Raw genomic sequence first — 24,431 nt, 5'->3', positions numbered from 1 at the left:
ATCCAACCTGTGGTGATTTGGGGTTTTATTTTTTTAGGGACACCGGCTCTTTAAAAGCTATAAAGTGAGTTTAAGTATTAGCCGTGTAGGCTAGCTAACTGTGGCTATGCTCCGACTAACTTGCTCATTTAATTAAATATCGCTCTAATTCCTCTCAGACCGCAAAGGAAACCGAGCTTTATCGTAGCCTTCATTTTGAATAAATTGTTTAAGCAAAAACAACCAAAACTAGTTAAACCTCGAGCCGAAATGTGTGTGGTGCTCGGTGGAGATATCGCCACACTGAGAAGCGAATAGAAAACAAAAACAGTAACTTACCAAACCTCCTGTGCCGATGATGACCGGGGGTAACACCCGGCATAAGTACAAACTACTCGTGTGAGAGATATAGAAACTTTATTTTCTAAGACACGGTCGAGGTGTGTGTTCACATGAGCGTTAGTGTGCTGGGCTTGTGTGTGTGACACCCACAGCCTTCAACATGGCGCTCTGACTGCCTGCACATTCATCCTCCTCCGAGGGGCGAGACAAGCCAAAGGGTGTGACCAAACTCACTGGGCTTCATTCTTAAAACTCTTTATTTCCCAAATATCACCGCTGCGAGACTCTTTATGGCCATGAAAGTCAACCAAGACACCCGTTAAACGGTGTTCTGCTAAAATGAGTGCACACTTTCCGTCATCGTGAGATAAGTGTGCTCTCTTGAAGTACAGAAACCGATCAAATCGGCGGAATGTAGCCCCCAAGTGGGCTTATACTGGAGACATCTGACTGTGACCCCGAGGTGGAATGTTTCTAGGAAATAAACTTCACGTTCTCATCGTGTTTAAAATAGCTGTCTCAGAAGAAGATGTAGGCTACAGAGTGGACGATTGCAACAACAGTAAAATATTGTACAATAACATTCCCCTTTGTTGTACAAAAATGTAAAATAGCCTAATTTTCCACCAAAACACAACGATTATAGTTAATAAGGTAAAGCAATAATAAAAAATAAGCAATAAAATAATTTAAACAGTCTTACTCCTGAAACAGTCGTTTCCACCTGGGGGGCCCCCTCCATCGTCGAGCCCTTAGGATCCACCCCACCCACCCCTTGACTATTGGAAATAAAATTCAACACATGAAAGCAGATTTTTTTAGTGAAATGTGATGCATACATTAGATTTATGGTCGGCTAGACTATATGTAGTAGTATTGACGCGAGTTGACCAGTAAGAGGCAGCATGGTGCAGATTTTCCTTCTCATGGTACTGAAATAGACGCGTGTAATGATAAATCCTTTTTGGGGAAAGTGAAGTGAAGCAACTTCTAAATCTGTGTACAATAACAGGTTATAAAATCTTAGTATGTCGTCTCATTAATTACAAATATGTGGGGTAAACAATAATGTTGTTCTCCTCTAAAAGAGTTCAAACCCTGTCTTTGACTTTAAAAGAGAAGTGTGTTGAAGCAGTGTGGTCCCTTTCATGATGCTTGCGTTTATTTCTGCATGCAGTCTGCATGTGACATCCCACAGTGAAGCAAAACAGTAGTTTCCATTTTGCAATGTAGAAATGTTTCCCAATCTGCATATTTTCCTTCACATGGCTTCTAGACATAAAATGGCATTCCTCTTGTTTCTTTTGTGAAGTCAGTGTAATTTAAATTATCTATTAGGCTATTACTATCCACAAGGTTTGAACAATAATGAGCAATACAACTCTGATTTACAATTCAGCATGATTTTTGTATTATGATAGCCTTTAAATGTGGATCATAATATAGGCTAAATGTAAGACATGGCTTATTCTGTAAGAGATGCAATGACTACAAATTATTTAGTCATCTTTAAAGGATGATTCACACAAAAATGAAAACTCTGTCATCATTTACTCCCCTTCATGTTGTTCTAAACCTGTATGATTATTGTGAAGCATGTTAATAACCAAACAGTTTTGGTTGTATTGTAATTTGTATATATCTTATTTTATTTTCCAAGAAGCAAAAAGCATGTAATGCAGGTTTGAAACAACAATGAGGCAGAGTAAATGATGACAGGTTTTGTTGGCTTGTTGGCTTTTTATTTTATCCTAAACTATTTGTTTAGGACAAAGTTTCATCCCCAGTCTTTTTCTTTCTTTCTTTCTTTCTTTCTTTCTTTCTTTCTTTCTTTCTTTCTTTCTTTCTTTTTTGGCAAATAATAGCATGCATAACTTCTTTGTAAACGAGAATGTAAATGCCGTGGTTATTAATCATAGGCCACAGGGTCATATTAGCAATACTAGCAAGTATGAAATGGTTGCACTGCATCTATATTTTTCAAACTCTGTCACCGAGACACCCCTCTGTTTGTGGTTTCCTTGTTTCATGCTCAGGAAGCCCTTTTCTGTCCCCCATATAATGTTCATATCGTCGAGTGTGCTTTTCCGGAGATATATATATATATATATATATATGTACATACATACATACATACATACATGCATACACAGGTGGTGAAATTAATGCTACAATGCAATGAAATGTTTCTTTTTACATAAGCATCTTGACTTTCTGTCAGCAGCTTCACACCACCATGAGTTTCTCATGTGCAGTCCTACATCTGGGTGACATTCACAGATTGTCTTTTGTGGTGCAAAATGTTTCCAAGTTGAAGTAACAGTTTAAGTCATGGAAAATATTGAGTTGAGTGCTGTTGACATCCTGACTAGAAGTTTATGTCTGTACACATACAGTAGGTTTATTACATTTAAGTGATCATTCATGAAGCAACTTTCTTTCTTTATGGCTAAACTTCAAATGTTCTGAAAGGGAATTTGTAAACAGCTCCTCTCTGCCTTGGGGAGTGTTCATAACATCAGCTCAAACAGCAATAATGACTGCCTGTGTGCATAATGAGTCCCATTACAGTCCTCTTGCATAGGCAATGCCAAGACAGACTCTTTGAATTTGATCATGATGTCTCGAGTGTGACATCTTACAGTAAAATAGTGTATTTTGTATATTCCCATTCTGCAATTACTCAACCCTAGAACATGTGAAATACATTCAGATGCATATATAAATTAATTGTTTAGTCAATGAATTGCAATGATAATTTACAGTGCCTTGTGAATGTATTCAAACCCCTTCATTTTTTTCACATTTTGTGATGTTGCTACCTTATGTTAAACTGCTTTAAATTACTTTTTCCTCCACATCAATCTACACTCCATACACCATATTGACAAAGCAAAAACAGAATTGTCACAACTTCGTAAATTTATTAAAAATAAAAAACTCAAATAATTACATTGCATAAGTATTAATACCCTTAACTAAATATTTAGCTGAAGTACTTTTACAGCCTCAAGTCTTTTTTGTTTGATGCGACAAGCTTTGCTCATCATCATTTGGCAATTATCTGCTATTCTTCTCCTCACTTCTTCACCTCTCATGCTCTTTCAGGTTGGATGGGGGCAGATGCACATTTTCAGGTTTCTCCAGAAATATTTGATTTGGTTCAAGCCCAGGCTCAAGGACATTCGCAGCATTGTGTATAAGCCACTCTTGCTGTGTGCTTAGGGTCACTGTCCTGTTGGAAGGTAAACCTTCTGCACAGTCTGAGGAGGATTGAATTTGGCAACACCGCCATAAAGCCCAGATCGGTGGAGTGTTGCAGTGATGTTTGTCCTTCTGTAGATTTCTCCTATCTCCACATATGATCATGGAGCTCAACTAGAGTGACCATCAGGTTCTTCATCACCACTCTAACCAAAGCCCTTCTCCATCAATTGCTCAGTTTGGCCAGGAGACCAGCTCTAAGAAGAATCCTGGTTGTTTCAAACTTCTTCCATTAAGGGTAACAGAGACTACATGCTTCTGCGACCCTTCAATGAAGCAGAATTTTTTCTGAACTCTTCCTCAGATGTGTGGCTTGATGCAAACCTGTTTCTGAGCTCTACAAAGCTCATATTTTGACCCCAGGGCTTGGTTTTTGCTCTCATACACATTATCAGCTGTTGGACCTTTTATTAAGACGTGTGTGCCTTTCCAAATCATACCCATTCAATTGAATTTGCCACAGGTTACCTTCACTCAAAGTCTAGTAACCCCTACAAGCAATATGAATGCTCCTGAGCTAAATTCCAATTGTCCCAGATAAGGGTATGAGTACTTATGCAATGGAATAATTTAAGTATTTTATTTGTAATAACTTTGCAAATATGTTAAAAAACTTTTTTGCTTTACCATTATAGTGTATGGAGTGTATATTGATGTGGAAAAAAAGTAATTTAAAGCAGTTTAACATGAGGCAGCAACATTAAATGTGAAAAAAATTAAAGGGTATGAATACTTTCGCAAGGCACTGTAGATGTAAGAGAGAATGTGTGTACCTCATCTAATAGTAAATCACTTCGCGAAAGCATCTGCTGATTGACAACTTGCTATATACTTTCTTACTAAATGTAAATATGTTCATTGATATGATATTAAAGATATAGTTCACATGGAAAATGAAAACACATGAAAGTTAGAGGTTTCATTTTAAAAACATAAATGTGCAAAAATAAATTTCACTGAGGAATATTAAAAGAAAAGACCATTTCTTGTGAAATATCTAGCCAAAAATGGGACATCCATGTGCATTTCAGGGCTAAACAGCACCATCAATAGAGAAACATTCATTGTGAGGTGTTCAGTGAGTCACACAGCTCTGGGGACGTTTGCTCATCTTGAAACACATGTTCTTTGAATCATGAATTCTTCAAGATGAACTCCTCAGCTGATTTGATTCATCTCCAGCTATTTCCAGACAAAGAAGTGCTAGTAATATTTGAGGAAAAGTCTAAACACTTGTTCAGTGATAGATCTGCTCATAAAAAAAGCAGTCAGGCAAACACATGTGTGCTATTCTTTACTTGTAATAAGCAGGTCCGCCTCTCTGATGAGGGGAAGTTGTCAACAGGCCATTCTTTTCGTCATCCTCCCATCATTTTTTCAACTTTCCTGTTTCTCACATAGCTGTATTTTCTTCTATTAGCACACTGAGACAGGAACTGCCACCCCTGCCTCCCTCCCACATGCTTCTCTCTCTCTCTTTTAGACCCACACACATTCTCATGCTTGTTCTCTCGGCTCATTTATCTTGGTGCGGTGTTTGAGAGTGAGCGTATCTCTGGACGGGCTGTTTCAGCGTGGATGCTCTCTGGGCTCATCCTTGCCTCTCTTCTGTATTCTGTTGCTGTGGTGGGACGTCTACCCACATTGATCTTCTGGGTTCTGGCTTCACCTCCAGCTCAGGATGGAAGCAGTAGCTATTTACAACTTTTGTGCCACGGAAAGTGACGAGCTTAGCTTTCAGAAGGGAGATGTACTCAAGGTAAGAGCAGTTTTGTGTTGGTTTATGCATTGTTTGCTGAATTATATGATTTGCTTATTGTCTTTTCTTCCACTAGATCACTAATATGGAAGATGATCCTAACTGGTACACAGCAGAGTTGGTGAACAGGAAGGGCTATGTCCCTAAAAACTATATCAGCGTAAGGCCTCACGTGTAAGTACAATTTTATGTCTATAATCCTTGGAAAGTATTGATTTGAAAGTATTGTGTTGGTATTGATTTTGGTGGGTATAGTCTTGATTCACACACACTAGATCAGAATGGTGGTGGGAACAAAGAGCACATTTGAGAATTGTCTCATTGAGATTAAACAGTCTCCTGCTTCTCAGTATACAATGTAAACATACACAGACTGTATTAAAAAAATTATTATTATCAATGTTGAAAACAGTTTTTGCTGACTTATATTTTTGTGGAAATCAGGATACACAACCATTCAAGACTTTGAAGTAAGATTGATTGATTAAGATATTAATACTTTTATTCAGCAAGGATGCATTGGTCAATGTTACAAAATATTTATATTTCAAATACGTGCTGTTATTTTGAACTTTCTATCCTTTAGACGGTCCGATTTTTTACAAAACTATTAAGAAGCAAACACTGTTTTTAAGAATAACTGAACATCAGGAATAATTGATAACAGATGAACTGAGCCTGGTTTCTGCCAAGGTTTTTCTGTCACCGATGGAGTTTCGGTTCCTTGTCACTGTCGCCTTTGACTTGCTTAGTTGGGGATGCTTGACAGATTGTGCAGACACTATTAAAAGAGAGCTGAACTGGATGAGGACATCCCTGAATCATCACTGAATTGACTTTTAACTGACAAATGACTCTTTTTTTATTGCCCTCTTGCATTACTGACAAACTGTTTTCCTGTTTGACACTGTAAAGCTGCATTGACACAGTCTGTTTTGTATAAAGCGTTGTAAAAAATGTAAAAAAAAATCTGCATTCAGAATGATTTCTGATGGATGTTCAGGATGTGACACTAAAGACTGGAGTAACGATGCTGAAAATTCAGCTTTGTCGTCACAGGGATATTTTACATTTCAAATGGTCAAATAAAACAGTTGTTTTAAATGGAATAATATTATTATTTTTAACCAATAATGCAGTCTTGGTGAGCACAAGTCTCAATTATTTCAAACTTATTTGTCTATAAAGATTTTTAGCAGAAACACCAGTATGAAAGAGCTATGAAAGAGCAACCTTTGTTGGAAACAGAAATTTCCCAATAGTTTACCAGTAGTTTTCCACCTAGTAATAAAGTGTGTACAAACATACACACAATGCTATATGCTAAGTTACAGAAACCTTTCTAGCTATTTATCGCATGTTTAATAGTGCTGCCCTTTATCTCGTCCACAGATGGTTCGCAGGCCGTATCTCCAGACATGTGGCTGAGAATCGACTGCACCATCAAGAGTGTGGAAGCTTCTTAGTAAGAGAGAGTGAGAGTGCACCTGGAGAATTCTCCATGTCGGTGAGGTAAGACACATCCCAGCCTTCCTAACCAAGTCTGCTTTATGCGCTGTTGTTGGGGTCATTGTAATTCGTTGTTTGCTGCATGCCTCTTAAAAGCATAACTAGAAATTGAATAATGAGGAAAAACTGTAGGGTCCATCAAAACCCATCTGACCTACTTTGCAAAGGATGCCAATATCCTCTGCTGCTTAAGAAAATGTACCATGAAGTTGTCTGAAAATGAGAGCATCAGAAAGCTATTACGTCGGAGAAGAGATTTCATTTAAAATTCATCAAGTGCGCTGGCGCTGGAATCACATTATTATTCTGACTGGCTCGTTACCATCTACTTCTTGATGGCTGAGTTGGGTTTGGATGGTAGAACACAAGCCTGTCTGGGATGCCGCGAATGAGCTGGCTGGGATAATCAGCTCTGCGGTCTCGAGCGAAGGCTGGCCTCAGGTGTGGAAGTGTTGGTTTGGGCTATTTTGAGATTGAAAGACTGAACAGCACACTATGAAGAGTGGAATTGGCAGCTGGTCTGCAGGTCCAGGGCTAATGTGTGACGCAGCTCTGCATGCATTCCTTGAGAGAGTGCTGTCTGTGGATACAGATTACTAATCAGACTGACACAGGTGTGATCTCTGTGTGATCGATGAAATCTAACTCTGGCATTTTAGTTTAATGTCTATAAAAGCTGTTAAATCAAGGTCATAGTGCAAAATAAGCAACGTGAGTGCCAGGAACGCCTCTGATTTTGTAAATCTTTGATGACTTTGGGCATTAATGTCCAATGCCGTCCAGATTTGAACTGGGTTAATGGGAAGAGACCTTAAGAAACCTCAGATGCTCTGATTATTTTATTTTCCACAGTACTCATGTTCCCGTTTTTCTTTGAGAATGTAAGCCACCGTTTTAAAGGAGATATCTTTTCAGATATGACAAATGTCTGGCCATGACAGCTTCCTCTTTTTGGGTTTCAGCATATTCATTAACATGCTCTAAATACCCTGAGTAAGTGTTTTTTATTGTGCAAGACATGCTGATATCTCTGTCTGGTTGGCAACTCAAGCATGGAGCATGCATTGATTTCAATATAAATTCAGAAAGCAGTTTTTATAGTATTTTTTATAGTAAATTCTTAAAATCCTGGAAAAATGAACATTAAGATATAAACCAATCATTCTGCAAAATCTTTCATAACTAGAAACTTGAAATTATAAACAAAGTTTGGGTGATGCACACTGGAGTCCAGTGGGGTTTTTTGTTGTTTGTTTTTTGAGAAATTAATACTTATATTGGGTAAGGATGCATTAAATTGCTCTAAAGTGGAGTAAAGATACTTATAATGCTACAAAAGGTATATTCAAATGATTTCTGAAGTATCATGATGTGACTGATGACTGGAGTAACAGATGCTAAAAATTCAGTTTTGCCATCAAAAATAAATTAGGCTACATTTTAAAATACATTAAAATAGAAATGTTATTTTAAATTGTAAATTTTAACATTAAATAACATTTCACAATATTACGTTTTTTTTTACTGTATTCTTGAACAAATAAATGTAGCCTTGGTGAGCATAAAAGATGTCTTTTGAAAACATGAACTGTTACCCACTTCATACTTTTGAATAGTAGTGTAATTTTACTGGAAGTTTTTTGTGCAGGAAACCACTCAATTAAAAATTGCTGGGTTGTTTCAATTCAAATTTGTCAAATATGGACAAGCCCAACCGTTGGGTTAAAAAAAATTTTTTTTTAATTTAACCCAATAGTTGAGTTTGTCTATGTTTGACCCAAATTTAGGCTGAAACAACCCAGAATTTTCAGTGTACATTAAATACATGCAAATGCAACTTAAAAACAAATCTTATATGAACATTGTTTTCAATATTTGTATGATATCAGTTTTACAGTTTGTCACAAGTCACAAATAATGTGTACCATCTAGGGGTAAATAAAGTACAAAAATGTATATTTGGTTTTGTACCTCAGGGTACCACCCCAGTGACAGCTTTGTACCTTTCTTAGTGTGTACAAAGGAGGTGCTGTCTATCTCATCTGCCTCTGTGCCACAGGTCTAGTCACTATACTTGGCTGAATGAAGATCGGTGAAGAAGATAACTCAGCTGTGAAAAATCTAGTGAACCATCTGCTCCATCTTAAAGTGGGACACTGACTTATCAACAAAACCAAGTTTAGATAGCTTGACTACTGCAATGACATTCTTCTATGCATAATAAAGTAAACTGTATATACACTTGCTCACAATTTCTAAAGCAAACATTCCTTTTATTACCTCCTGAAAACCAAATCCCTTAATCCTAAAGTATTAAACACTTCACTAAGTGTAACTTGTCCTTCACTATTTGTAATACATTCACGATGCTTTAAAAAAGTGGGTCTTGTTGAAAAGAGTTTTAGAGTGCTAATTTATTTCTAAATTAGCTAGCAACAAGCTAAAACTACTTAGAACACCTCAGCAGTCACAAGACTTGCTGGTGTCAGCAACCACCTAGCAACACCTTGGTAACCATCCAGAACAACCTGCGTATTTTTTTTTTTTCTCACCGAGTGGTTTCATTATGTTGCTAATGATGAGAAAGGGTCATTAGCATCGGCCTGTCAATCATCTTCAGTGAAAGGCGAGAATGCCAGCAAGCACGTAATCCTGCATTGGGGAGCTAAAGCTTCCACTGGGCTGTTCACTAGATAAAAAACTGTCAATCATAGTAATTCAAAAGAAACAGCTTTATAACAGCAGTAAACTGTAGACAATGCAACATACCACAGCCATTTGCTGTTACCTCAATACATGCAAGATGTACCTGCCTTGCTACAAACCACAACAGCTTTGAAGGTTCATTTGCACTGAATGTAGGTCATTGATAATGGCACTGACGGCTGAGAGAAATGACAGGTTTTGCCGATGAACCACCAAATCATTCACATCTATATTTAATTACAGCTCCTGTCTCATCCATGCCCTAAACCTCATCACCAGCATATCATGCACAGACTTTTCTAGACTCTATTTCTGTTAAAACAACCTCAATTCGCTGGACTTGTGACTAGTTTAATCAGCACATAAATAGCACTGAAGGATGAAGCATCTACAGACTTTCAGGAAGCATTTGAGGAAGTACAATATTTCACATTGACAGTCTCAAGATTTTAGGTTTATTGAAATGCAAGCTCTCAAACATTACACTTTTCACTTTCTTAAAATGAGCAAGTCTAGGCACTTGGTTTCCAGGTAAACTGAGTGACAAATGGATTTTATCATTGCTGTGCTGCAGAAAGCAGAGAGATGTGTATCATTGTGAATGCACAAAAAATTATGGGATGACTCACCCTCGTACCTTTGATCCACTTTACTCTGAAATATCAAGATCTTATTAATATTCGTAAAGCATAATTCATCTTTAGACATGCCTTCGCCACACAGTTGAAAGAAAGTTTGCTGTTTGAAACACTGAATTATTTAAATGTTATCACGGCTTTGAAGAGAATATTTTCAGAATCTCTTAAAGATGTCTAGGAGCTTTCTACACTAACGCAACCAAAGAAAAGATTTATTTAGAAGACATGCTGACTAATTGCTGTGAAATGTTTGGCCTGCATTGACTATAGTGGTTTACAGATCCTAAAATGTAAAAATAAGACCACGCAGAGAGCATGTTTTGAACCTTACTGTTTTAAACCTGTCATGATTGTTTAAAAACCAGCAAATTCTTTCTTTGAAGTGTTTTGGTGCTTTTTAAAAAATTGACAATTTGTTTGCTATTTCCGTGCATGTTATGTATTTTGAAAGTAATTTTGTTTTGTAGCCCAAAACAGAACTGAAATCAACTAATCATAGCAGAACCTTTGTTCTGCTGACATATATAGTTTGTATCTACAATCTAGGCACAAACATGGCAGATCGGGGGAACAATGTTTCAGGAACAATAACTAAACCTTACACTAAAAATAAAATGAAACCTGAAAATGTAAAAGTAAATGCTAATTCAAAATATGAATAAATACTACAACAGAAGAAATATATAATATTAAAATAACACTGGTTTGGAAAACCTATTTGAAAACAGTCATTATTGCAGTTCTGTTTGGAGCCACTAGTGGCACACTGCACCTTTAAGAGTGACTTAAGTGTCCTGCTTTTTGCGGTCACTTTATGAAATCCTAGAGGGCTTATTCTGTAAATACTCTGATATTCTGTTGTGCTGTGTACTTATTCTGATTTTCTGTCTTCTCTGACCAGCTATGGGGATCATGTACAGCATTTCAAAGTGTTAAAGGACAGAGATGGCTATTACTTTGTTTGGGAGGAGATCTTCCCTTCCTTAAATCAGCTTGTGGACTTCTACAAGACCAACAGCATAGCAAAGGAAAGGACTGTGTTTCTGAGGGATACAGACCATACGCTAAATGTAAGACAACACTTACACATACAGCTGTACTTTTTGACAACAGGTATTCAAATTTCATACTTAAATGCTTTTAAAATGACTGCCGATTTGTCAATAGATGTGGGGTTTTTTTGTTTCTTTTTTCCACCAAACAGCAAAAAGATTCTTGTTCAGATTCTATTTGTGCTTATTTGAGTGAACCATGTTGAGAAACCTTTTCCGGCCTTTCAAGCATACTTTCCATGTAAATTAAACAATTACTTGATTGACCTTTATCCAAATGACATGCAATACACATCAGGAAAATCAAACTAATCAGTTATGAAACTACAAAAAATATCTTGGGCAGGGGCGTAGCCATCATTTCAAAAGTGGGGGGGACGGAATGTCTAGTGTTATACCTGTTTTTTTGTTGTTGTTTTTTTTTCAGTTAACCCTTATCTAATTGACAGGTTTTATTTTTAATCATACCTTTTTGCGTAATATGCTTTATGATTATATTATTATATATGATTATAAAATAGAAGGAAAGAAAGATAGAAAAAAGAAAAAGAAAGAAAGAAATATAACAGCTTGTCACTGGGACAGTATCATTAAAAGCACATCTTTGTACCTTATTTACCCCAAAAAGTTTCATAGTTGTACATTACGGTACATATTGGTACTCTAATGTACTAATATGCACCTTTTTGAGTATAAGTTACAAAGATGTCCTTATAAGGGTACTATTGTTTACATATTTCAGATTGTATATTGTGAGTGTTGTATGTAGAGTACATGGCACACAGTAATGGATACTTGCACATTCACATACTTCTTTATTCTGTTCTGTTCTATTATACATTAGTCTGATTAGTCTGTTAAAATAAATATCTTATCATAGACAATGCTGTAAATAATCTTTACCTCTGAAGCCTCACTGAAACTTTCTGCCTCATTCACTCTCAACTCTGAATTCACTTCTGCCTCCGTCTACAGCAAATAAAGTAGTGTTTGAAACATCTACATACAGGGAATAGTGACATACAGAAGAAAATAACACATTAAATACACTGCTGGACAATAACCAATAATTTGTATCCTAAATTATTTTTTAACACTTTAGAATGATAAACACATATTCACTATTAACTATGACGTTTGCCTCAATAAACTCTTCATTTACTGCTTATTAATAGCTTGTAAGGTAGTTGTTGTAGTTGTTAAGTTTAGGTATTAGGTAGAATTATGGGATGCAGAATATGATCATGCAGAATACAGAATGAATATGTGCTTAAGTACTAATAAACAACCAATATGCAAGCTAATAATTACCTACTGTAGTTAAAAATGATAGCTGAGAAGTTGTTCATCATGCTAATGTTATTTTTTATTTTTCTATATTTGACTAATTATGTGTTTTCTATGATTGGTCCATATATAATCCTACAAACGCTTGTGTATTAATAGACGTTATACAATGTAAAAACAGTCAGGTGTTAAAAGCCACTCTATCAGTTCTTCTCAGCTGTGAAGTTTGATTTTCTTGTGTGTCGTCCTGATTCTGCTCTAACAAACCTAGGCTGACTGTTTCTTGTTCATTCTTGACAACACATAAAAACGTCAAATTAGTGCACTAATGACAGAGCAGCCCTAAATGAAGATCGGTCCTGTATCAGATCAGTGCTTGCATACTTGATTGAAATACATCATGTAGATTTGGCAGCGTTAAACATGTCACAATGCTGCAAACGCTGTAAAATCTCAGTTCAACATTATCTTTATTCTTATTTGAAGGGTTCTGATAACATACATACGTGTTAAAATAAAAGACGTTACAAAAGAGTTACGGAAAAAATATACTGAAAATAAATACGTGCATGTTTGTCCAGGCAGCTTTTTTTTCTCCATATAATGAACATCAAAACTGGCTAATTATTCAACAAGAGCAATAGGCAGAGTCACTCAACATTGTGCAACACTATTCAGATCCCACATGCCAACTTACGCTGCTTGACTTCTTCGTAAAAAAGGAGTGAAGAGTATCTTGCCGCTTTGAACTAATCTCGACCGAATAATGAATGATGGAAACAGCGCGGGACCGCGGGCGCGAGCCTGGGCATGTCGTGACGTCACAAACTGAGTGACTGATTGCCATGGAAACGTAAACGTCATGTATAAATTATCTTGTCTCTTTGAATTTTAAATCATTCTGCATTTATATACATTGCTCCATTAAAACCTCAACATGTAGAGAACACAACTGTCCAATGAAAAAGTGCGGGGGACGAATTTACTTTTTATAAAAAGTGGGGGGGACACGTCCCCCGCGTAATCTACGCCCCTGATCTTGGGTGTAATCGTAATGGTGAGGCACGTAAAGTATGACGTCAAAATGGACCTAAATGTGGAAAATGTAAAGGCAGGCACAACAATAATGACCTTTGTCTGTTATTGTTTCCCATCAGAGGCCCCAACAAGCACAGGCCCTGTTTGACTTCAATCCAAAGCACAACTCCCAGCTGCACTTCCTGCGGGGTGATGTCGTAGACCTGCTGGACTGCTCCAATTCTCAGCGCTGGAAAGGTCGCTGCCGTGGCCGTGTGGGCTTTTTCCCCCCTGAGTACGTCCAGCCCATCTATCAGTGACTGTGAAGGACAAGAACAACACTGTGTGTACATATCAGTATTCAAGCATCTATTATCAAGCTGAGCAAGTTTGAAAATGACTTTGCAAACAGGCAGAAATTAACTTATCCAGCCACTGTTACTAAAGTATAATCATGCTGTTGACACTAAGATGACACCTGTCTTTTCAGGACAAACACGTTTGGCTCCAACCCTAATCAAACACACCTGCCTGTAGCTTTCTACTGATCTTGAAGACCTTGATTAGATGGTTCACGTGTGTTTGATTAGGGTTGGAGCTAAACTCTGCTGGACAGTGGCCCTCCAGGACCGAAGTTGCCCATGCCTGCTCTAAACTATCAAGCACCATTAAAAAAAAAAAAAAAATTAAATAAATAAAAGTCTCTGAGCATACTCTGGTGCATTAAAATGCAAAAGGAGATTTTGAATTGTATTAAAACAATCTCTTCACTGCACTTTGCTTATAAATTTGGATATTAACTCAAAAACTTCTTCAAAAACGAATTGGTATATTTATTATACTTTTTTCTGTGTATATATTGTTCATAACTGTTGCTGTCTTATTTTCTTTTGATGATGTAAATGTTACCATTATGATGACTAAAAATATATGAATATTAAAACAATAGTGTGTACATCAATCTCAATCATCTTCAGTTAGGGTGTAATATGACTGTCAAGCCAGCAAATGACTCAAATTGATATTATCACGCTCATTCTGGAAAATGTCATACCTCCATTATCTGACACTCTGATGTGCTGCAAATTAAAACTGAATCCCAAAACTCTGAAGGAAGATATTATGTTTCATCCATGGGTTTTATACAGATTTTAGAATATTGCTTATTTATATTGCTTATTTATTTATTTATTTATTTATGAGTACATCTGTGGTTACGTTATGTTAATATTTTTTTCAGCATAAATTACACACAGTCATACCTCAATTGTGAAAACTATTTTTGGTTGTTCTTTTAAAACGGTAAGTTGCTACATATGGACTACAATGTTCTCCAATTTGCCATTTAGCTGTGGGCCCTTTTTAGGAACTTTTAAGAAACATTTTTTTTACACATCATAATTACCACATTCCAAAAACACTATTTACTTTCTTGATAAATATGTTTTAATAGCTGTTTCATATCTACTTCGTCGAAGTCTTCAAAGCTATAGGTTTCAGAACAGTGACAAGTAAGCTCTGAAACGCTTTCTTTCTGAAACACTGACTTTCTGGGTCATTTTAGCCAAAAGAAAACAAAATTCAAAATGAAACAACTAAAATATTCATTTCTATGCATTAACTTAGGCTAGAGTTGGGGAAAACGTCCCCCTTAAGGATTGTGCAATTTGTTTTCAGTGAAACAAAAGTTAAATGTAGAATATAATACATTTTGAATTTAAAAGAAAAATTGTTAGCTGAAGCTAACTGGCTTGCTAACCTGAGGTCATTTTTATATATAAAGTTCAAATATTTTTATTCAGCCAACTAGTTAGAATACATTTGATGGATAACTCTTGTCAACATAATCCATAGTAACAATACAACTTTAGCTTGACTGTATCTTTGGGAAAAGCAGAGTGTGGGGGGGGCATTTCCCCCAACTCTACCCTACCTATAATCCAAAATTACACACATCCTCTCATTTTTTTCATTCAAACTGTCGTAACAAACGTTCCCACTACTAAACAGGATGAATAACACCATAAAGAGTGAGTTTCTCTTACCATTGGTTGATAGTGTGTCACGTGACTAAGGTGTGCACGTTTACCTGCTCTTGCATCTGTGTGTGAACACACTCTTGACAGGATCGACTGATGAGCAGAAGCGAGTCAACCGGATCTTACAACGTACGCGTCTGCCTTTTTGTGTAGATTAAATTAGTTTAAGTAGCCTAAACTTGTCAATTATACGCAAACCATTTTAAATGCTGTCAGAAATACCGCCGATTTGAAGTAATGGCACTATCACAGGTTCAGTGCCTTGATGACAATCACATCAACTTGCGCACTAAAGAGTCCAAGCCGGACTTCTTCTACAGCGAGGAACAGAGACTGGCGCTGGAGACACTCATACATGAGGGACAGGGCGCCTATGAGGACTACATCAAAACACACAACATCCGCTGCTTTCTGTCGGACCTTGAACTTGAGAGGATCCTCAGCACTGTGGAGGCGTATAGCCCGGGACCCCCTGATCATACCGCTGAGCTGCTGCTGGGAGACAGTGATGGGGAGGAGATTTCCCTTCAGTACTGGCCTGACCGCTCAGACCGCTCCATCCCACAGCTGGACATTGGCTGGCCGGACCGACCGTACTACCGCGGAGTCACTCGTGCGCAAGTGTACACTCAGCCCCCTTATGAGGGGCAATCACATATTAAAGAGGTCGTTAGAAAAATGATCTCCCAAGCACAAAAGGTAGGGGATGAATATTATAGCTGTATAGTTCTGATTTTAATATATATATATATATATATATATATATATATATATATATATATATATATATATATATATATATTTTGTTTGTGACTCACCTCCAGTGAATAAGACACTGACCAAAGTCCAGTGTCGAGATCTACACGTGTTCTCAAGCTCATAAAACAGTCAGAGCTCTGAGCTGTAGCTACACTCAGGAAAAAAGTAGCCTACAAAAGTTGTCACTGTGGGGCAGTACCCATTCAAAAGGTACATCTTTGTACTTTATTTACCCCTAAAGGACACATATGTATACCTTAAGGTAGGCTACATGTTAGTAATTTTTGAAAATGAATAGTAATATAGTAAATAGTAATTTTTGAACCCCAGTGACAGCTTTCTGAAAGTGAAGGGCTGGGCACTGCTGGCACTTTGGACATTTAGAGTTAGAATGTAAAATTGTAAAACAATTAATATATAATATGAAATTCTATATATATAATTTCGAGATTGTCAGTTTATCTAAATATGTATATTCTAATGAACGTTTTCAGATCTTGAAAAATGTAAATTAAATGTCATAGGAAATTACCATGTGGACTTGACAAAAGATCAGATCTTCCTTTCATTGAGGCTCAAAATCCTTTTTTTTTTTTTTTTTTTTTTAAACAATGCTGGAGAACATTATCATCAGGTTTTACACAAACTTCATACAGCTTGAATACTGATGCATTAAAGCAAAATACACTTTTAAATTCTGTGAATTGTTTGATTCATGCAAATTATTATGATAATATATTTGTAAATGAGGGGGGAAAAACATTTTTCGACCCAACAGAGTATTTTTGAATAGTCCTCACAGTGTCCCATGCACTTTTCCAGATCTGTATTTTTAAGTTTCTTGGAATTAGTTTTTCAAGGATGACTTTTTTTTTTTTTTATCTGTGTGCGTTTTATTTACATGCATTATCATTATCAGTATGTTTTTGACATCACACAGATTTGTTTGTACCAAAATCTTGTGTTTTCATTAATACCTGTCCCTTTGCAGGTTATTGCAATTGTCATGGACTTGTTCACAGACACTGACATCTTCAGAGATCTCCTGGATGCAAGCTACAAACGGAAAGTGTCTGTGTACATTATATTGGAGACCACCGGAGTGAAGCACTTCCTGAGAATGTGTGAGAAAGCAGGCATGCACACTGGACACCTCAAGGCATGTCACAATGAATACTTTAAACTCATTTGAGTTGCAATTTAAGTTGAGATATTGAGTTATTAGCAGAAAAGAAACATTATTAAAAGCCTGCAGTTTAATGAGCAGGAGTAACTTATTGAGAGATAACTTTTGGAAAGTTCAGTACTCTGAATCAGAAAGTCTAATTTTCCAAACAGCCCGAGGCAACTGTGAGCATTTATGACTCTTGACACTTGTGTTTAGAGACAGAAACAGATTTCTGCTGATGATAGGTAGTTTTGCAACTGACACAGAATCTATAACTGTATCAGTGGAAAGTAAGGGAATTGTTAGAAATTAAATGTATTTAGTGTTTATATACAACAGAAGACCTTTTTTTTTTTTAAACAAAAAGTGCATTTAGTATAATCTATTTAGATGTTCTGTTTTGGAAGTTATATAAATCACTTGACCTGAATAGTGATACTAACTTCTGTCTATGACCTAAAGGCACCACAGAAACTTGGTGGATAGTAAACAGTTCTGTTCACTCACAAAAAGAAAATACAGTACTGATGTGTGAATAGTGATGAACACTGATGACCACAATAGGCTCAGTGTAGTTTCAGATTACCATCAATGCACATATGTGACCCTGGAGCACAAAACCTGTCAGAATTAGCACGGTACTTGTAGCAATAGCCAACAATAAGTTGTATGGGTCATTGTGTTGAGCCTTTCTGAAATCGCATTTGGTCTCATACTGTATTCGCGTATCTTGTCAGTGTCTGCACTTGCTTGGCCATTTTTAGTGATAAACAGGAAAGTGGGTTCAAACGCCAGCAGAAGGCCGTGTAAAGAAAGTCTTTAAGAGAAGCAGTCTATCAGCGGAAGTTAAAAACAGCTCGTAAGTGTATTTACTTGTCTCATTAGTGTTTAGTGCATTTTCCGTTGCTAGGAAACGCTTATTTTGTTTACGGTGTTGAGCCTTGCTGCAATCACGTTTGGTCTCGTAGTGTATCGCGTATCTTGTCAGTGTCTGCACTTGCTTGGCCATTTTTAGTGATAAACAGGAAGGTGGGTTCAGCTGAATTGTAATAGTGATTTGTTAAACTGGTTTAAAAAAGGTTATTATACCGCGGCAGCCCTCGTGTAAAGCCCTCCTAGTGTGAAGACCAAAGAGTGTAAAGACCATCGAGTCTACCGTACGACTCAACCGGCAGAGGACATAACTATCGACTTATTATCCTATATTATTCCTACTAGTTTCACTTCTGTTTTAGTTCTTCTAACCAATTCGTACTATGTGTTTCCAGATCAATACTATCACTACCACTCGCAAGCCACGCATCACACACTGTAGACAGCGCAATCCTATCAACCTGCGCACTTTGCCTATGTCTGCTAATACATTACTCTCTTTTTCTATTGGTCTCTGGAATTGTCAGTCTACTGTCAACAAAGCTGATTTCATTTCAAGTTTAAACCTCATGGCCCTGACAGAGACCTGGATCAAACCAGAAGACAATGTTACACCTGCAGCACTCTCCAATAACTTCTCCTTTTCCCACACCCCCCAATTGACTGGAAGAGGTGGAGGTACTGGTCTGCTCATCTCTAATAATTGGAAATTTACTTCTTTACCATCTCTGAGTATCAACAGCTCTTTTGAATCTGGTAACGGAACGCGTTGGCGGGCGGCCATGCGGAGGGCTGCGATCTCCTGATCAGCCTGGCTCTGGCGTGTGGCAAGATGCTCTACAATTTGGTGCTGGCACAGGCTGACCTCCGTTAGCTGACGGAGAAGCTCTTCCATCGTGAGTGGAGGAGTAACCGCCGGTCTGGAAGAGACAACACAAAAAAAAAAAAGAAAAAAAAAGGCGTGAGGGTACTGAGGTCACTTGGCAGCGAAATCTTCCACTTAATATGCCCTCATTCTCCACCACTGTGACGGGGTGGAAGAATCACGCGACAAGGAGAGCTCAAATAAAGACCCCAGAGGGTGGATTTATTAATTAAAGTGGGTGCTGAGTGGAGTGTGGCTCGCTGAAGTGGTGCTCTCCGTGCGTGGTTTTTCCCTTTGGGCGGTGCGTCGGTGCTGTGCTCGTGGCAGGGCTGGATCGGTCACACGCTGGTATCTGGAAAAGATATAAGAGAGGTAACACATTAAATCCTCAGCTTCTTGGAGACCAGGCTCTCCTTGTGACAGTCTCCCGCGGCTTATATGGCCGCGGGCAAATGGGCCAGGTGTGGCCGATCCAGCCGTAATGAGCGAGTGCAGGTGTCTCGCTTCTTTCTCCAGGGCAACTCTGATGAGTGCTCGGGACGCTCGTCACAATAGATATTAACTGAAGTTGAGAGAGAATTTCTTTTTGTTTTGAATGTTTTTTTTCCATCCAAATATCAACCAAACATGCTGAACTTTTTTCCACCAGAACTTGAGAGTGTGCAGCATCAAAGGGGCAGAATTTTTCAGTCGATCCTCAAAGAGAGTGTGTGGAAGCCAAAGCCAGAAGTTCATGTTTATTGACGGAGACAAAGCAGTCTCAGGATCATATAGGTAAGTCTGGTCAACACAGTTTATCAAGATTAGACCTAACCTAATTTATGATTCTGGTACATGCATCTATAAATACATTCACTAAAGTAGTTATTTCAATTAAAAATATTTTCTTTACTTTCAGTTTCACATGGTCTGCCTCTAGACTGGACAGAAACCTCATCACGGTTCTCACTGGCCAAGCAGTCGACATATTCGACTCATTGTTTCAGGACATGTACATGATGTCTAATGGAGTGTGTCTGAACAAGATTAATCTGAGCAGTGAACCTGAACCTGAGTTCCTCCCTAAAGTGGTACCCACTCTACTCCCCTCAGCCACCACAGCACTCAAGCTCATTAACCCAAAATACACTCTTGTCTCCAACTACGCTTTCACTACCAACGGACCTGCATCTGACCAGACAAGTGCCAAGAACAGCACTTCCAAGAATCAGACGGAAATCATCAAACAAATTAAAGAGACACCAGTGGTGCCACCGGTTCACCCGGGACTGCTAAACCTGGAAAAGGCGAACATGATCAATTATGTGCCGACCTGGCCCGATCCTGACCCGCCGAGTGATGTCATTGGTTTCATTAACATAAGAGACTCCAACAAGCCATTGCAAGCTCACCTAATGCGTTCAGAACTCTTTGAAGTGTCTCAAGCCATCCGATTCAAGGATCGTTTTCATGAGCCAAAGGAGTCTTTATCTCTGAGGGCTTGTCCTGGACCCATATCCCAAACTCTCTCTTATCCTGAAGCTCCAGATCAGAAGCAAACATCAGGTGAAGCGCAGAAGAATTTTGATCAAAATCAACATCAAAGAAGCAGCCGGAGTGAGAATATTATCTCGCCTTTGGAGAAGCTGGAAACAGTGCATGTACTTGCCTGTAATAAAGTAAATAAAGAGGAACAATGTGTGATGGAAAAAGAGCTGGACACCATATCTTTGCAGAGCAAAAACATTCATACAGAAAAATACATTCCCAATACAATTTCATCTTTTGTTCATAACAATACAGATACAAAGCAATCTCTGGATACTCTACAATCTATGAAATGTCCTGACCAAACCTCAGAGGAACTTGGCTTGAAATCATCATCATCAGCGATGTCCAACAAAAGTCATCATGACTCACTTGCCCTCATAGACACTCCTTCTGTTAAGCAAAGCCAAGATGACCAAGTCATAAATTATGTTGCCACTCAAGACCACTGGGATACAAATCCAGACACAAACCCAAATGGCTGGAAAGGTACACATACGTCTAACTTTGGCTCCAGCATCTCTTCATTGTCTGATGAATACTATGAGTGTTTAAGCCCTGTGGCTGACTTTAGGTCTGTAGGAGATGTATTTGTGCTTGAAAATACACCAGAAACTTTGCATAATTCAATCAAAAACAGTGAAAAAGAGCTGGAAGGTCCTTGTTCAAATTCATCCCCAGCTCAAGACAGAACAGATTTGGATAATAAACAGACCTTGTTTATTCCAAAACTTTTAAAAACAACTTGCAGTATTGTTTTCAGTTGCTTATCTGCAGACTTCAAAACAACAACTGCAACTTCCAAAACCACCTTTGCCCAAAAAAGAGACGAAGGTACCATAATTAATGATAGTAAACTACCAGACAGTGAAACCTGCTGTTTCTCACAGATTCCTAATGGTTGCTTCAGATTCTCTTCAACTTCAGAGGAATACTTTGAGTGCAGTGATACAGTGGGTTTGAAGTCAGAGATTGATGGTATTGATCATAAAGTGAAACTAGGCTCACTGGAGACATTAAGCTTAAATGAACAACTCCAAGTACTGAAGCCTGTTCTGGAAATTGAGAAACTATCTGAGCTGAGCAGCCAGAACACAAAAGAAAATGAGGAACCTAAAATGCATTTTGGACAGGAGCAGCCCAAATTTCAACAAATACTAGATAAGGCAGCTGACTTGGCACTTTTAAAGTCTGAAGATAATACACAAACTCGATTGGATGAGAAAGTTCACAGAAAAGTACAAGAGACTGAAGTTAAGTCAGAGCCAGTGGTTAAAAGCAAATCGACGAGTAACATTTCTCAAGAACATGAGATAAGTGAATATCTCAAGGTTTTAGATATACAGTCCAAGGAAGAGTTTGTAGAGTCAGCTGAGAAAGTTGAAAAAGCACCAATGCAAGACTTACAATTTGAGGCAAGTCCAGATTTAGCTTCTCAGTCTGGGGAAAGACCAGATTTAATGCTCAAACTTTCAGAAGTGAATGTTATACCACAGTCGACAACAGACAATGAATTTAGGAGCTCAATACTGCAAGATGAAGCATATGTAATCCCTGTAATTCCAGAGAAGACCAAGGTAACAAAGTCCATGGAATTCCCTAAGAGTGAGGAACTGCAAAACCCATTGTCTGATTTAGATTCTGGATCAAATCATCCACTCAACCTAAAATCCGAAGAGCATGTGTATGAGCATTTAAAACTGCTGGATGATGAGGTCAGTCCAGCTGTGTTAAAGAGGAAATCTGAGGAGCACAATCCTCTAGAGAAAGTACCAGAACAGTTTGAAACCATTGAGCTGCTGATATTAGAGGATTCCGACTCCCAGGAGACAGAGCTGAACAATTCTGAACCCATAGGACCAAGAGCTGTGCTGAGAAAAGAAACAAAAACGAGCAAAACTGAGTCTATAGAACCAAAGACTATAAATGATAGAAAATCTAAAGAGAATAAGCTTGGTGATGTTTACAGTAGGCATAGAAAGCAAACATGTCACCCGACAGCTCTGATTAATGAGAAACAAGAAGGGGAACATATTTGTACAAATCAGATGAACAAGAACCTGCCAGAGGCGAAACCCAAGCTGGAGTGTCTGGTTAGGAAGGTAAGAATTTCTTACTGTACTATCAAGAACACAAAACTAGTTTTGAAAACTGAAAAATATCATTAACTAATGTTCTGTTCTTCATCCTATAGCAACTGCATCAAGCATCATCCAGAATTCCTATTCAAGTGAGAGGAGGGTTAACTAAGTTACCCATCAGCAAAGCAGACACTAGCAATCCTTCATTTGAGCTTCGAGCTCCTAAAGCTGGCATGCATAGACGCCCATTTGGAAAACCACTGGGGCAGAATAAGCCTAGCACTACATCATCTCCATCTCCTGAAAAACTGTCCCCCGGAGGAGTTGCTTCAGTTAGGTCAACACAAAGACCCCCTTGCACAGTCTCTGCACCAAACGGTCCCACCTCTCCCTCAAAATTGCCACAGGTCCAGCTGATTGGTGCACCTAAGATTGGGCGGTCAGCCCAGCCAAACGTTTCCAGGAAACATTCTGCATACTTAACAAAGTATAGTTGCTCTTCTCCTGGAATTTCCTGTCCAGCACAGGTAAAGAAGCAGGCGACTAAAGGGTCTCCGCCAAACAAGTAGAATAAGGCAACAAACTGTTGTATACTGATTTCATGAATGTAATGATGTGCAATAGAAAACAAAATACTAAAAGGCCACTGGGTTATTTTAGTATTTTTATTGAAATTTTATTGAACCATGTGAGTTGATCTCTATGCTTTATTTATTCTAGTTAGCCAGCAGAAAGTTAATACAGGATTAACATAGGATTTTCCCAATCAGTGGTAAAGCAAATCTGTCCCTGGCCCATATGCAAAAAATTTGTAGAGGCTAATGAAAGAGTTTTTCATTTTTGATTTGAATTATTTCGTTGTAAAGTAGTAATTTATAGCATTCTATAAATATATTTATCATGTCAGTGAGGCAAGTATATGCTGAGTTTCGGTTCAGTTTTTGTGAAGTGTTCCTGCTCAAGATCAAGACCACCCTTGTTTTCTTTATTTTACAATAGCAAAACAAAACTTTTTGTTAATACTGTGTGCACACAAATAAAATGATTTGCAGCTTTGAATGATGTATACTCTTACCTTTATGAGGAAAAATTATGGCTTATTTTAATTTTCCACTCTTATAAAGAAAAAAAATGCAAGTGATCTCGCTAGCGCCTCCATGTCCTTCAAAGCGCGCTTCAGCTTCCACTATTAGCACAAACGATTTGATATGTATCACACATTTATCTTAATTTTTTTAATTTATGTTGTGAAATGCATGAAGTTTTTTATGGCTCAAATCGTGTTTATTTGAGAAGGCTAAACTGATCAAACATATGCGTCTGGCGCTGGCCGCTTGATATTTAAAAAATAAAAGCTTGAATTTAACAAACATAAAATGTTCCAATCATGTTTCTAAATTAACTTGATAAAGAAAAAAAAAGAAATATCACTTTGCCACTTTTTTAATGGCTGCAACAGAAGAGAGAAGAGAAACAAGGGCTCGGGTCAGACTCGGGCGGAGACTCTGATAAGCTGTCAGACAAGGGCTGGGCCCGTGCAGGGCTCTATATTCGTTCTCTTGTTTC

The 24,431-nt window shown here is 37.9% G+C and overlaps 3 protein-coding genes across 5 annotated transcripts in view; 2 read left to right on the top strand and 1 right to left on the bottom strand.

The window, feature by feature from the left end:
- LOC306853670 (epsin-2-like) overlaps positions 1–509 on the bottom strand; it is a 29,508-nt gene extending 28,999 nt beyond the window's left edge. For 2 of the 3 annotated variants that reach the window (XM_079391246.1, XM_079391248.1), the window contains exon 1: positions 319–509. The gene's annotated coding sequence lies outside the window, so the exon portion shown is untranslated. The remainder of the gene's footprint in view (positions 1–318) is intronic. The other variant, XM_079391247.1, reaches the window with a different exon arrangement.
- A 4,497-nt stretch (positions 510–5,006) lies between these two features.
- LOC306853781 (GRB2-related adapter protein-like) lies at positions 5,007–14,661 on the top strand. The gene is made up of 5 exons (XM_079391429.1): positions 5,007–5,344; positions 5,421–5,518; positions 6,737–6,856; positions 11,099–11,267; positions 13,694–14,661. Exons 1-5 carry the CDS (start codon positions 5,267–5,269, stop codon positions 13,871–13,873), a joined length of 645 nt encoding a protein of 214 aa, XP_079247555.1. The 5' UTR covers positions 5,007–5,266; the 3' UTR covers positions 13,874–14,661.
- A 1,005-nt stretch (positions 14,662–15,666) lies between these two features.
- On the top strand, positions 15,667–24,229 carry LOC306853649 (uncharacterized protein). The gene is made up of 5 exons (XM_079391207.1): positions 15,667–16,291; positions 17,343–17,510; positions 19,907–20,031; positions 20,156–22,886; positions 22,979–24,229. Exons 1-5 carry the CDS (start codon positions 15,830–15,832, stop codon positions 23,432–23,434), a joined length of 3,942 nt encoding a protein of 1,313 aa, XP_079247333.1. The 5' UTR covers positions 15,667–15,829; the 3' UTR covers positions 23,435–24,229.
- Positions 24,230–24,431: the final 202 nt, after the last annotated feature.

Source organism: Barbus barbus (assembly GCF_936440315.1).
Source record: "Barbus barbus genome assembly, chromosome: 3".
NCBI classification, from domain to species: domain Eukaryota; kingdom Metazoa; phylum Chordata; class Actinopteri; order Cypriniformes; family Cyprinidae; genus Barbus; species Barbus barbus.
Note: the sequence above shows the minus strand (reverse complement) of the source record. Positions and strands in the feature narration are given on the sequence as shown.